The following is a 15732-nucleotide window of genomic DNA, read 5'->3' on the forward strand; positions in this document are numbered from 1 at the left end:
TACAAGCTCATCACACGGTACCAAGTATTCAGCTTAGAAAACACCAGACGTGAGAGCAGTGGTTCCTAACATTCAGGGAGCTTGTTCAATGCTGGCTCCTCAAATTCATAAGGTGTAGGAGAACATGCTTTATGATTCCACCTTTCACATCTTGATCCGTAACACATCTTGTGTTAGTGTTTATGTGTAGGTATGAGGTAGGTGTCAAGGTCCATTTCTTCTACGTAAGTGTCCAGTCACTCGGGTACCATTTATTTAAAGATGATTCTTGCTGCACTGAATTGCAGCGGTGCCTTTGTTGTAACTCAGGTGACCACATGTGTGCACCTCTACTTCTTGACCCGGTATTGTTTTCCACTGAGCTGTCAGTTCTACAGTAGTGCCAATACTACACTGAGTTAACAACCACAAGAGGCACCCTGGTGGCTCAGATGGTAAAGAATCCACCTGCCACGTAGGAGACCTGGGTTCGATCCTTGGATGGGGAAGATCCTCTGGAGAAGGGAATGGCAACCCACTTCAGTATTCTTGCCTGGAAAATTTCATGGACAGAGGAGCCTAAAAACCTGGTAACCTAAGTCCTTTGATTTTGTTCTTCAAGATTTCTTGGCCATTCTAGAATCACTGTATGTTCATATCAATTTTAGAATCAGTTTGTCTATTTTTATGAACACCACCAGAGTTTTGGCTGGGACTGCACTGACTGTGTCAATCAATTTGAAGAGAACTGACATCTAACCATATTTTCATGATTTCAGAATAGGCAAAGATTTCTTAAGGAGAACATAAGAAGAACTAACCACAAAAGAAAAGATCAGGGCTTACGTTCAAACCCAGATATCATAATGCTTGAGATCCAAGATGGAGCCCAGAAATCCGCAACTTAAACAAGTTGAAATCTAAATCATTAATTTTACAGATGAGGAAAGAAGCTCAGAGAAGAGAAGTGAACTTACTGAGATCGTTCAGCAGGTGAGCAAAGCCAGGTTTAGAACCCGGGAATTCTAGTTCCCTGTCAAGGGCACTTTGTCTGGGCTTCCTTAATGCAGCACTAACATGTGTATAAGTACATAAATTGAGGACTCTTTACATGCCTTTTCACTTGGCTATTGAGAAGTTACCTTGAACGCTACATAAACTCATGGCAAAGTTTCTTGTAAGCAGCTCCACTGACATTTGGGGCCAGTTTATTTCTTGTTGGGGGCGGCCTGTCTAGCTCATGGCAGGATGCTGAGCAAGATGGGTGGTCTCTATCCACCAGATGTCACCAGTATTCTTACCTTCCCAGTTTTGACCAGAAAAAGTCCCTCAGATGTCACCAAATATCCCCTAGGGGGCAAAATCGCCCTCCTTTAGAGCCACTGACTAAAGGAATCAGAATCACGTGACCAAAGTCCACAGGAATCTGTATTTTCTGCCCTTTTCCCACAGTATAGGCAGCGGGGGGGGGGGGGGGGGGAGGGGGGTGCGGTGCCTGCCTCCCTAGAGACCTTTCATAGGGCTCATGACTATTCGGAGGAAATAGGAAGAGGAAAAAAGCCATAAATGTTATTTGTGGAATAAGGAAGCATTAAGGGCTAAAGTTCATTCTCTGAATAGGAGAGAATCTAGATGTTCTATTCTGCTAAAAGTTCCATTCACACCTACCAAACAGGAAATTCTGTCTTAGTACATATTTATTTATGTTTTTATTTTTCAAAGAGTCATATTTAAAAAAACAGAAAAATGTTGACCAGCTTCAAATGCCATTTCACCTTCATCGCTGTAACTGAAGAATCCCTTTCTTTGCTTTTTTAATTTTAGCACGTGCACTATGAATCTGTTTTTTATTCAATTGGCAAAGTCTCCCAGAGAAGAAAAGGGAGTAAGGATGCAATACACAACATTCCCCAGGGGGGTTGTAAGATCTGGGGCCTAGAAGGGACATGAGTGTCCACTTGATTTTTCCCCTGGTGGGAAAGGATGAGAAAGGGGTCTCAGCAGCCAGTTGTTCTGTACACAGGCACACGCACACGTGCACACGTACACACATATATGCATACACACACAGACGCACATGTGTGTGTACACGTATGCACACATATGTATGCACACACATATTCAAGTATGTACACATGCATGTGAACACGCATCCACCACATACACACAGAGATAACATGCATATACACATATACACAGACCACACACACACACAAATGTGCACACAGGGATGCATATACACATTCGTGTATATACGCACATGTATATACACCATGTATACACATATGTATACACGTGCACACATATTCACACCTACATACACACATATATACACTCCCCATATGCAAACACACATATTTACACACATACACACATATTCACACAGATGTGAACTAACACACACACACAGGCTTCCTGGGAAGCTCGCGTCACTGCCTGTGGCTGGAAATAGAACCAGCGATAATCTCGCTCCAGGTCCGGCCTGTCATACAAGTTACAAAAAGTGAACTCACCACCACTTCAAAGGAAGGGAAGTACTGTCTGACCTGTTGTAAGATTTTGCCACCCCCTAGGGACATGGGAGGAGGCTGGCTGAGCAGTTTAGGATAGGGGTCCTAGAGCGATAGAGATCTGGATTTGTATCCATTCAACTGGCCGGGTAAAACTGGGCAAGTTACTTAACTTCTGTGAGCCTCAGCCTTCCCAACTGTAATAGAATACTGCAGAGGGTTTTTGTGAAGAATAAGTGAGATTATACAGAAAAAGGGCCTTGCAAAGTGTCTGGCACTCTGTCGAACTGAGAGTTAAATTCAGTACTGTCAATTCTGTGTTAGACATTAAGAGACAAAAACAAACAACAAAACCCACACAAACAAGCAAAAACGGATGAAAGCAAAATCCTAAAAGAATCAGCCTTCCCAGTAATGGATGGCTCGTGAATTCTTCAGGCTTCTCAACTGTTACAAGTCAATGATAGATATATGAACAACTCTCCAAGCCTCAGTTTCCTCACCAGTAGAATGGGATAATAATAGTATTTACTTTATTGGATTGTAATGTATTAAATTAGTTAAGCAATTACACAGTAAATGTTACCTAAACTTGTTAAAAAAAATAATAAACTCACAATTGGAGCAAAGCACTTAGTGAAATAAGCTAGTTGGCAATTATATGTAGAAAGCCATGATAAAGATAAGCTCAAGCTAAACCATCTTGAGGAGGACGTGGCCTGGGCAGGCAGGAGAGTCAGGATAGGGTGAGGTAACATGAGGAAGGCAGATTACTAGAGAGGCTTCCATCTCCTGTGTCATTCTCTAATTTTAGAAAGCTGCTAGTTCCATCACATAAAACAACTTACTATGAGGCCTGGGGGAGGCAAGTGAAATGATTCATCATTTTAATAAATGCAAGCGTTCAATCAATAGTTATCTGACAAAACTCTACTGTTAGTTTTTCAAAGGAGGTTGGTTAATCAATATGGCCTCCTGGCCTACCCAAACATTAGTTCCAGATCAAAATCTCTCTGACCTACCCCTACCCATGGGGAAAGAGATCTTAAATACCACCAAATGCAGAGAGATTTAAGAGTGTGGAACTAGAGGTTTCCATGTTTGTACCCAAATACAATGGGGAAAGAAAGGGCTTTGTAGCATTTTCCAACTACATATAATTTGTTTTATGTATTAAGCACCTGGTGTGTGCATGGCCTGCTGTATCAATGTGTACAGAGCTGACAGACACAAGGAGATTAAAATGGATACAAGATCCTCAGATATTCAAGCTGGATTATCCTGGATGGGCTTCTATGTTGTGGTAGGACAAATAGCAATATTTGTTACTTAAACATGCCTAGGTGTAAACCTGCCCATTTTCTGCCTAGATGTAAACCTACCCATTTTCTCCATATTTACAGAGACACTTAAAAACCTAAGAAATGCCTGAGCTAAGAAATTTTCTTTAAACACTATTTTGAAATTCAAAATTAAGTAACTTACCCCACAAATGGCCTCTGGAGGTTTCCGCACATTTAGATTTAATGGAGTGTAATAGACACTTGTAAAAGTGTTGTTCTTGGGGTTATGGCTACGAAAAGTAGATATAAATCAGAATTAGAAATGTACTTTATCCAAGATGACTGAGTGACTATTCTTAAAGGAAGAGTCACTTTTTTACATCAAAAAAACATAAGACGTAATAATTAAATTCCAGAGTTTCCAGGCAATGAGTCGTAAAGAAAGAAAAGCAAATCAGATAAATTCAACCTATTTAACGTAAACACCAAATTTAACTGGAAATTATTTACCTGAAATTATTTAAAAGAAAACATTTTAAAGCTTTCTGCATATCCACAGAAATTATACTGTTCTGCACAATCTTTAATAATTTGACATGGGGTTATAGAGGATAGATTTTGTCTTTCACTTGTAAGAGATTTGAAATTTTCAACTTTCTGTCCATTGCATAAAATCCTGTGTCAGATCTCTTTAGTGACTGTATGTAAGTAAAAACTTTTGAGAAGACATTTCTTGGGTTCTTGGATTTAACCCTGGAGTGTGTGATTTGAACCTCTGGTTGGTTACTTATTAAAATTATATATATATAATTCAGGAGGTGGTGGGCAGGGGCGTCAAACACTTACGCGTGACAGTATGGCTTTTTCTGGTGACTCACAAAGTTATTCACTGATAGCATCATCTTGCAAACTTCACAGTGAAAACAAGCTTTGTGCCATATCTAGAAACCAAATAGAAAAGATTGAGCAAAATTACCTTTTCTTTCACTCTCAGGAATCTTACATATTTCAGGGCCAAAAAAAAAAAAAAAGAGCTTTAGGGATAAAATGGTGATAAAACTCATACTCGGCTACAAATTTTTGAGACAATACAAGAGATGTAGCTAGAAATTGGTAGAACTGAAGAAAAGTGGGGAAAACATCATATCTTGGTGGCTCAAAAAAACTCACATGTCCATATGTAACAAGATACATTTCCCAAGTTTGTGACAATTTGCAAAGGCCAGGAAATGTCTACTGACCTGGTCTAGACAGTTGATCTTCTCAGCAGGGTACACTCCGTACCCACACCTAGAGCAAGCCTGCACATTCATCGTGAAGTCTGAAGAGAGAAGACCAAGATCGGTAACAGGCAAGAAATCCAAAGAGAAGCCGCTGTCTGGTCGTTCAAGTTTCCAAAATCCTGACTCCTATTAAATTCCTCTGGGCCCCTTGACCGTTCAGTATCCAACTTCCACTCTCCTCTGCTGACCTTCTGGTTTGAAGTCGGCGGCTGGACAGTTTTTAAAGCTGCCACTTACTCAAAGGGCTATTTTGGAGACTTGCTCGGCACGCATGCGTCTGGGTAATAAGGTGGAGGTATTTCTAGCTGACATGTTTCTCTAAATAGAAAAGTGAACTCACAACAGCATCATGTTTATGTGGGTGACCAAATCCTTGTGTATGATCAGGCAGCGTGCAGTAGTTTAACACTAGCTGTGATCATAACCCAGGAAAAGAAGCCAAAGGCACACCCCACACCCTCATACAATGACTAGATGAGAAAAGCTCGCTCTATGAAGCCTGTGACTAAAGCAGAAGGTCCAACTCACCCCTCCAAAGAAGATGGAAAAGGATTTACTCACTCCATAGAGGGTAAATACTATATTTAAAATTTAGCCTTATCTCTTAAAAATGTTTACTATCACCTAACCATAAAAAAGAATGAAATAAGGCTATTTATAGCAACATGCATGGACCTAGAGATGCCTGAAAGTAAGTCAGACAGAGAAAGACAAATCCCATATGATATCAATTATATGGGGAATCTAAAACATGACACAAATCAATGTACCTGAAACAAAAATGACTCACACACAGAGAACAGACTTGTGGTTGCCAAGGGAGAGCTGGATGGGGGTGGGAAGGCTTGGGAGCTTGGGATTAGCAGAGGCAAACTGTCATGGATAGGATGGATAAACAACAGGATCCTATGGTATGGCACAGGGAACTATATTCAATACCCTGTGACAAACCATAATGGAAAAGAATACGAAAAAGAATATATGTATGTATAACTGAGTCGCTTTGCTGTACAGCAGAAATTAACACAATATTGTAAACCAACTGTACTTTGATGAAATGTTTTTAAATAGATTAAAATGTTTGTAAGAGTAGGACAGAAAATTTATTAAGATATCAATTCATGTTTAGCTTCTGCAAGGATGCAAAAATAAGGGCAGATGAGAACTCTTTGAGCGTTGACCTCTGTTATCTTAGGCGGTTCCAAAAAGTCCTTGCCATCCAGGTGTTGCTTAGTCCCTTGACTCCCAGGCTTGAAGGGAACAGCATGAAGACAACCTTTCTTTTCTTGGCTTTGTGAAGCCCCTCATTGCCTAAATGCCACAGAATACAGACCTTCCAGAAACAGCTTACAAAAAATGGCAACACACTTGTCCCCACCCCTCAGCTCACTGTCTTTCTTCGACAGCCCTCTTCCTGCTTTACGTTCTTCACAGCAGTTACCATCACCTGACACCTTAAATGTAAGTATATCTGCTTTTAAAAATTATCTGTCTCCTCCATCAGGATATTTCATCAAAATAGGGTCCTTGGTCCATATCGTCCTTTCTGTATCCCCAATGCCGAGAACAAGGTCTGATACAGAAAATGTGCTCAACAAATATTTATCAAATTTAAGAAATCAACACCGATGCCAACATGCCTACAGGGAAAGAGGTGAAGCCATAGGTCACAGGCCCCATCTGAACCACCTCTCCACCCCAGCCAACTTGTGATGAGGGAATCAGTAGCCAGCAGGGACAAATATTCTGACTTTTCCAGAAAAGCCAGCTATCTGCATCTACACCCGAAATTCCCTTTTTTGCAAAACCCTGGGAATAAAACAATAAAACAGGGTCATGGGCAGTACTTATTCAGCAGGCTACCAATTAGTGACTGTCCACCTCAAGAGAAGGCTCTGAGGAAACTGCTGGGGGGACCTCGGGTAAGACAGAGAGAACTCAGTAGTGCTTCTGTGTTGTGACGGGAGAACCACGAGGAGGAGGAGGCCACAGAGCAGGTGAAGAACAGCGTCCCCATGATGCTTAGGAGAGGGTGCCATGAGGTTCCCCAGAGAGAGCAGGCACAGAGCTGCCCTCTCAGCACCAGAAGGAGACTCTGAGTAGGGGCTCAGGCAGAAATGTGATAAAACATGGCCTGAACAAAAGGAAACAGTAAAGACAAAGAACTATATACCTTCAGGTTAGGGACTTCCCTCGTGGTCCAGTGGCTAAGACTCTGCGCTCCCAAAGCAGGGGGTCTGGGTTCGACCCCTGGTTGGGGAACTAGATCCCACATCCCACAACTAAGTGTCCGCATGCCGCAACTAAAGATGCTGCAACAAAGATTTCGTGTGCCACAACTAAGACCCGGCCAAATAAAGACCTTTTACAAAAAGACCTCCAGTTTCCCTGAATATTTTGCTCTGGGTGGGATTTCTCCAGCTATACCTGGACACGGGCTGGAAGCCTCAATGATCACTGAGAAAGAACTCTGCCCCAATCCAGAGGGATGCGGAATCGCAGCCAGATTTCCTTTAAAGAAAAATGACCTAACGCTTCTCTGAGGCCATGATTGCATCACTGCTATAAGTCGTGAAAACAAGGATGACCCAAACGCAAGATGCTAAATCTGACTTGTACCATCACTTCTGCTTTTGAAAGGTGCTTATTATGTATCAGAAATTGTGAGAAGAAACAACCCTGTAGAATTGGAAGTGGGACAGTTTAAAGACCTAAAATGAACATGCATTGCTGGGGCCAGAGACACACAGCCCTCATCTGCTTTACAGACCTTGTGGATGGCCTTCCCTGTGTGCATCCTAACCCTCTCACATCAGGCAGAGCCCCTCCCTTTTCTGACAGCGATTACATCAGATCCTCCACATCTTAGCCAATGAACAAGGGTGCTCCTCTGGCCCCTGGGATCGGTTCAGACAACATGTGTTAGTCTGGATTCCCCACAAAATAGAACCTGGGGCAAAGGCTTCCATGCGAGAACTTTATTCAGAAGTGTGATCCAGGGGGCGGAAGTAAGAAGGCAGGAAGTGGAGAGGGAGAGTCAACATCATTTCCCACAGAAGCTTTGGACATTGGATCTCTTAGTCTCTACCTTCCAAGAGGCCACATAAGCCACTGCTACTCAGGAATGTCTGCTAGAGGAAGGAAGCGGGAAGGAAGTACCTCCTGGTCTTGCCCACCACTGACTAATGTCTGGCTCCACTGGGTGTTAACTCCCTTATACATCCATGCTGTGTATGTGCCCAGGGAATCCCACAGCATCCTATGCCTCAATAGCAACAGGGAAAAAGGCAAGGGCAACAGCTGATCAAAGACACTGTTGGCTAAACCGACATAGAGCTAGCTGCCACTGCCAAGGCTGGACTGGCATAAGTCGTAAGACAGGTGAGGCTAAGTGGATGGAAAGAGGCTCCTGAGAGGTGTGGGATATGTCTGCCAATCAGCAGAAAGTCCAGGACTTGGGCTTGGTGGTGGTGAGCCAGAGTCAGGTCAAGTAGAGGCTTGTTAACCTCTGACCTAGATGCTTCTGTCAACAGTGTCCCATACTGCTTCTTTTTTTTTCAAGTCTTGACTCCCAGGGAGATTGTGATCAATGAAAAAGCCCACATTTCATTTCACATTAGTGACTATCATGTTCAGTACATGAACAATCGATTTTTTTTTCAACTTTACCATAGCACTTGTTTCTTTTAAATGGCATCCTATTGATGGCAGCCCCATTGCTTCAGCCAGCCAAGATCTTTTTGAACCCTGGTTCTGTCATTGAGAATATGAGGTAATTCCTCCTAGCTCTGAACCATTTCCAATGCCCTGCAGGGCCATGGATATGAAATGGTTTTGAGAGTACGAAGAGATGACCAAAGAGAAGTAAAAAGAAAGCTATCAAGCCTCCAGTCTGTCACTGCCACTCTCGTTAGGCTGGGCTTGTTCCTCCTGCGGTGGGGGTGTGTGCATGCCTACCTCACTTTAGCTTCTCCCAAAAGCAGAGCGTGAGGTGAGGATTTGGCTGCAGGTGGTATATTTGGGAGATGATCTCACAAGGTAAGAATGAGGGTCTGAGGTGAGTGAGCAGAGAAAGAAGAGTCAATAAAGGGCGCATCCTGAGCTAATTACCACTGTGGGCAACTGAGGCTCAATATTGTTAGGGATCCTCTGAGGCATTGTGTAGAATGTTTCCCCAGACCATCCCACTGAAGGACAGAGGCTGGGATACTTATCCTCCCAACTCTCATCTCCCATTGGCTGCATCTCAGGGACACTAACTCCCTCCACCTCTAGAGTACACCTGTCTGCACAAGCTGAACAGACTTCTACAGCTTCAGAGAAAGCCCAGAGGCATAGAAGCAGGGGGATGATGCTGCAGGAAACTAAGGGGGTCCTGGTGCCACACTTGGAGTTATTGATGAGCCAAGGAGATGCGCATAGGGTACTGCAAGGTCAGTCACTCAAGGAAACTAACTGTGAGAAGGGGGAAAGAAAGCATTTACATGAAATACACCATGAACTACCACGGTCTTCTTTCCCAGCTGCTGGTGTCAATTCTGTTCCCTCCTTCCTCTTCTCTGCACTGTGCAACACGTGACCAATACTTGGGGTGGAGAATTCAAGAAGCAAGGGCTTGCCTCTAGCTGTCAGGCTTTCCCAGGTCAGAACTCCAACCGCACTCTCACCCTCATCCCTAGGTGTTTTCAGGTGCCTGGGGGTGATCACATGGGGTTAGACAGAGGCAGAGTTGATTTCAACCTATGAATTTGGAGGCAAGAAAAACAATTCATTCCATATAGCCCATCAGGCTCCTCTGTCCATGGAATTCTCTAGGCAAGAATACAGGAGTAGGTTGTAATGCCCTTCTCCAGGGGATCTTCCCGACCCAGGGATTGAACTCGGGTCTGAACTGCAGGCAGATTCTTTACCCTCTGAGCCACTAGGGAAGCCCAATAATATAACACAACATAACTTGCCATTAAGTCCCTTGGACTGCAAAGAGGTCAAATCAGTCAATCCTAAAGGAAATCAATCCTGAATATTCATTAAAGGACTGAGGTTAAAGCTGAAGCTCCAATACTTTGGCCACCTGATGGGAAGAGCCAATTCATTAGAAAAGACCCGGATGCTGGGAAATATTGAAGGCAGGAGAAGGGGACAACAGAGGACAAGTTGGTTGGATGGGATCACCGACTCAATGGGTATGAGTTTGAGCAAACACGAGTTTGACTCAAGCTCATGAGTTTGAGATGGTGAAGGACAGGGAAGCCTGGCATGCTGCAATCACAAAGAGTTGGACACAACTGAGCGACTTTGAATGACAACAACTTGCCATTACCCCTAGATGGCCTAAGGAAGAGCCCCCTGCACCTTCTTCCCACCCCAGGGCTGTGATCCAAACTTTATTGTAGAGAGCATGTTACTAGATGCAGAGAAGTTATTAGTGGACTGTGCCAGTGGAACTTGCTAGTGATCTGTTCTCTAGAACTTTCTGGAAATCTACCTTCTAGTGCCAGAGAGAGCTGTTCATGGGGAAGTATCTCAATGGAAGGACACCTGAAGGGGGTGCCAGAAGTTGCTAATTGCCAGGTACTGGTGCCCAGCAGGCCCAGCTGGGCGCTGGGGAAGCCAGGTGTGTGATGGGAACCTAGAAAGTGTGCACCCCTTCTGTAGGAGCCCGATTCCTCGAAAGTATGCCAGACACACCAGAACCAGGGAACAAAACCTCTATCTCCTGCAGCTCTCTCTTTTCACCTTTTTATACAGTTCATGGGGCTCTCACTGCAAGTATACTGGGGTGGTTTGCATTCCCTCCTCCAACGGATCACGTTTTGTCAGAACTTCCCACTATCACCCGTCTGTCCTGGGTGGCCCTGCACATCACAACTCATAGCTTCACTGAGTTACACAAGCCCCTTCACCACGACAAGGCAGTGATCCAGGAAGGGATGGCATCACTGGTTGGATGGCATCACCAATTCAACAGACATGAACTTGGGCAAATTCTGGGAGAGGTGAGGGACAGGGAAGCCTGGTGTTTTGCAGTCCATGGGCTTGCAAACAGTCGGACATGACTTGACAACTGGATAACAACAACAATCTTTCTCTACTGTCCCAAACTGGCAAAGCTGAACATAGGACCACAGGCAAAGGAAAATTACTTAAAAGACCCAGTTCCATTTTCACAGAACAGAATGCTTAGAGGCAGTGGTTAATAGCATCAATTATTCTTGTCAGGGAATTCAGCCTGAACCCTGACCCACCCCTCTCCCCCTTTGCAGAAGCCTGCTGGTGCCTCAGCCAGAGTCTGGGCTTGGGCCTGTGAGTCCTAAGACGGGCATTTCTGTTACTCAAGGGATTATCCTTCAGTGTCCTGTACGAAGTCATAGCCTGGTCTGAGCTGTCCTGTGAACAGCAAGAGAAGCAATCACTGATTGCACCCCATGGAGGTGTGGTACCCGGTAGGATGAGGGTGGGATTGTTGAGCTCAGCAGGATTTGCAGCTGCATCCCAGTGACTAGAGCAGAGGGCCAGAGGCAAAGTCCAGAGGGATCAACCCAGGAGCACCCATGAGGTCAGCTCTTCTAAAGACTTCTGAATAATGGAGTTGGGGATTTTTCTGGGGTGAAGAGAAAGACTTAGCTCTAATCGTGTGAATTTGGAAAGGAAGCAGGAAACAGTGACATGGTCCAAAGCTGGAGAAACACAGGAAATACAGTTAGAAGAAAATAGCATTTGGATCTAACAGGTCAGTACAGTTATCAGAGAGGGAAAATTTTTTTTTAGTTTTTTAAATGTCGATTTTTAATTAATTAATTTTAATTGGAGGCTAATTACTTTACAATATTGTAGTAGTTTTTGCTGTACATTGACATGTCAGCCATGGGTGTACATGTGTTCCCCATCCTCAACCCCCCTCCAACCTCCCTCCCCATCCCATCCCTCAGGGTCATCCCAGTGCACCAGCCCTGAGCACCCTGTCTCATGCATCAAACCTGCACTGGAGATCTATTTCACATATGATAATATACATGTTTCAATGCTATTCTCTCAAATCATCCCACCCTTGCCTTCTCCCACAGAGTCCTAAAGACTGTTCTTTACATCTGTGTCTCTTTTGCTATCTCACCAGAGAAGGAAAAATTTCTAACTGTTTCTTTCCTTTCACATATCTGCAGTTTTATTTGTTGGTGCTGCGAGAATCCAGCCTTGGAGCAGCACTTCCAGAGTTGCCACATCAGACACACTACAGAACTGAAAAAAGGGAAGTGTTGCTTCAAATCATCTTTCTATCTGAGCCAGCAGCGAATTCCTCTGTGCAACACGTTTTAATAATTGCATAATATAATTATGACATAATTCTTGTGGATGGAAAATGTATCATTTTTATAAGCATCCTGGTTCTGTCACTAGCAAGCTTGTGATGTGGGCAACCTCCCTGAACCTCAGATTCTTTATCTATAATATGAGCAGAGGGATTAGTTGTGAAGCCTCCTCCGCATCTATCACTGTTTTATCGTATTTCAGGAATAACTTGCAAAAACTTAATTGTGTAAATCAGATTAAAGAGTAACGTATTTGTCTTACTAAACGATTTTTCATTTCTCAAGTGATTCACAATTGAATTCCTTCAAAAAGTATTTTATCTTTGGGTATCCAATGACTTAGTTGGCCCTGACATTTCAGAAATATGGGGATTAAAGAAAGAATAGGACAGCCTGTCTTAGTCTGTTGCAGTTGCCGTAACAAAATACGACAGGCTGAAAAGCTTACGAACAACAGAAATTTATTCCTCACAGTACTGGAGGCTAGAAGGTCGTGAACAGAGTGCCAGCATGGTTGGGTTCTGGTCAAAGCCTTCTTTGGGTTACAGACTGCAATTTCTCTCTGTGTCCTCACTTGGCAAAGGCCAGGAAGCTCTGTCTGGCCAGCTTTACAAGGGCACCTGCCAGAGGGTTCCACTTTCAAGATTTAAGCACCTCCCAACGGCCCCACCTCCTAACGTCATCACTTTGGGGATGAATTGGGGGACATATGAATTGGGGGACGAGTGCACAGACGTTCAGTATAGCACAGCCATAGTGTAAACAGTATAATGGCTTGTTTAAAATAGTCATGGATTCAGGATTCTGGCAGAACTTATTAAATTATCATTATTCACTTACACTTGCCTGGGACCAGTGTTTTTTAAACCAAGAAAGTGTCCTTACCTGGTGAGATTTTATGGAGGATATTGAAGTCTCAGGCCCAGAGGAGAGCAAAGAGGAGATGCCCGTTCTTGCCTGACGTCACATCCTGAAGATTCACTCCTTTCACTCAAGGTGTTGATAGTTTCATAGCAAATGTCTCTGGTGTGAAGAAAACTAATTTCTCCTCCGCTATTTACACGTCAGGGCGCCTGTGTTCATTAGCCAGTCCGGTGAGAAGTCTTGGAGAGCAAGGCCTTGAAGGCCTCCGCTGGAGTCTCCAGGTTGAAGAAAGACAAATGTGGGGGCACGCGTGGGTGAGGGGTGAAGTGGTATTGGGGCAACTACAATGTCTCTCCCGTATTAGACTACCTTAGGGCCACACACCCGGTGGCTGGGCTTCCCAGCTGGCACTAGTGGTTAAGAACATGGCTAACCAACGCAGAAGACAAAAGACACGGGGGTTAGATCCCTGGGTCGGGAAGATCCCCCCCTAGAGGACGAAATGGGAACGCGAACCGGGATCTTTGCCTGCAGAATACCATAGACATAGGAGCCCGGCGGGTTAGTTCATGCGGTGGCAAAGAGTCGGATACAACTGAGCGACTCAGCAGGCACGCACGCACCCAGTGGCTGACACGTGGTGGCGCTCAGTAGACAGTCCAGGAATGATTCTGGAGCTACAGCCAGGCCAGCAGGAGGTGTTGGGCTGTGGGAACGCGCTCTGCAGAAAGGCGCGCCGCGGAGTGTAACTAAGTTTTGGGAGCTGGAGACCACGGCGGCTCCCACCGCCTGCCCTTGGTAAACTCGCGCAGATGCGGGCGCCCAGTCCCCCAAGGGACAGACCCGCACACAGTGGGGTCAGGATCTGGCTGGGCAGCAGCCTTCGGGCTTTGGGAACTGGGTCCCGGGGCTGATGCGGAGGCCGAAGTCGAGCTGTAGACCGAGGGCAGCAGCGAAAGGGCAGAAGAGGGGACTCTGAAGAGCGCCCCATGATCCGGCGCCCGGGAAATCGGCCGGGCGCGCTCTCAGTTCAGCGCGGCTGGGAACACTGCGTGCGGCGGCTTTGCCGAGCGCGCTCTTCGGGTCACTGGAAGCGCGATCGATTCTGCAAAAATTTCTCGGGGGAACGGCGCGCGCGGCGGCGGGACCCCTTTAGAGCTCTGCAAACTTTACCCAGCACGCTCCCCAGCTTTGCCCCGGGCGCCCTCCGGGGACGGCGCGCGCGACGCTGGGCCAGCGCGGCTTGGTGCGCTCTCCCCGATAGGGCGCGCGGAGGCGCGGGTTCCTGCGCGCGGCCGACGGTATGGACCGCGGAGTCCGGAGTCGGAGGCGGCGCCCGCAGCCCCGCCTGGTCCGGGTCCAGCCCCGGGCGACTCCTCCCCCGGTTACGCTGTCGCTTTTAGTTTCGATTTCGTTCAAGCGGCCGCAGACCCTCGCAGCGGAGTGACGGAGACGTACGCCATCTCCGGCCGTCCGGTCGCCGTGGGAACGGTAACTTCGGCCCCCCCTCTCCGTCTCGCGTCTCTCTCGTGGGCCGCCGCCCTTCCTTCTCCCGCTTTCCTCCCTTCCCGCCCGGCTGCCCTCTCGGTGTTGTTCCGAGCGCGTTCGTCGGGGGCCGGGTCCCTTCGGGCAAAGCAGTAAAACTTGGGAAAGAAGGCTCTCCCCACCCTCAGTATCACCTACTTCGCTCAGTTTGTCCTCCCTTCCCTTCTCGTCCCCGGGCTCGGGACACTCGGTGCTATTCGGGATTCGGAAAAGAAAGAGGGATGGACCTGGGAGGGCGGGAGAGGGGTATCTGGAAGGGGAGAAGGGGGGTACCTGGGAGGGCGGGAGGGGTTTGTTCTCTCGTCTGGCTAACACAGGGTCCCGTGTCTGACAGCCCAGGGTTCCAGTCCCAGCGGCCGGCCTGTCAGCTGTGGGGCCTTGACCCTTTCTGTGCCTGTCTGTGAAACGGATATGGTGGTGGGCCGGGAGGGTGAATGAGGTGATGGCAGTGCACAGCAGTGCCTCTGTCTGGGCTTAGCACACTACAGGTAAACTTAAGCCGCTGTCATCCTGCGGAGCTCTTGATTCCTTGAGGAAGTGGAGAAAGGCAGGACTCTCCGTCTGCAACCTTTCACCCTTGTATGCAAGTTTGCCTTTTATGGGGCAGTAAAATTATTTGTGAGTGATTTTGAGTAATCCCCGGGCCTTTTCCCTTGAACTCCTGGGCTGGCCAAGGACGTGGCCCTAACCTTTGTTTACTTACAGGCCATTTTATTCCTTCAGGGTCTTATAGCCTAATGGCCATCCAGGTCGCCAGCCACTGCCTGGTTTCATAGTCCACTTCTGCTTCCTGTTAGCTGTGTGGCTTCAGGCAGGTTTTTTAACCTCTCTGAAAAAAACAGTTTCTTCTGTAATAGGCTCCAGCTTCCTGGCAGTGCTGTGAGCATCCGGGGACAGTAGAGTACTTCAGGGCCCAGCAGAAACCACTCCCCTCTCCCCTGCACAGGTGCTGGAGGTGAGC

At 46.2% G+C, this 15732-nt stretch overlaps 2 protein-coding genes across 2 annotated transcripts in view; one reads left to right on the forward strand and one right to left on the reverse strand.

Annotated features, from left to right (window-relative positions):
• NRAP (nebulin related anchoring protein) overlaps positions 1-5085 on the reverse strand; it is a 75534-nt gene extending 70449 nt beyond the window's left edge. The window contains exons 1-3 of the mRNA XM_068961772.1: positions 5014-5085; positions 4619-4713; positions 3975-4062 (exon numbers count right to left, since the gene is read on the reverse strand). Of these exons, the coding sequence (XP_068817873.1) occupies positions 3975-4062; positions 4619-4713; positions 5014-5085 (255 nt within the window). The remainder of the gene's footprint in view (positions 1-3974; positions 4063-4618; positions 4714-5013) is intronic.
• Positions 5086-14647: 9562 nt separating this feature from the next.
• Positions 14648-15732, forward strand: part of CASP7 (caspase 7) — a 41834-nt gene continuing 40749 nt past the window's right edge. Inside the window, exon 1 of the mRNA XM_068961461.1 lies at positions 14648-14717. The gene's annotated coding sequence lies outside the window, so the exon portion shown is untranslated. The remainder of the gene's footprint in view (positions 14718-15732) is intronic.

This window comes from Capricornis sumatraensis, chromosome 23 (genome assembly GCF_032405125.1).
Source record: "Capricornis sumatraensis isolate serow.1 chromosome 23, serow.2, whole genome shotgun sequence".
Classification (NCBI taxonomy): domain Eukaryota; kingdom Metazoa; phylum Chordata; class Mammalia; order Artiodactyla; family Bovidae; genus Capricornis; species Capricornis sumatraensis.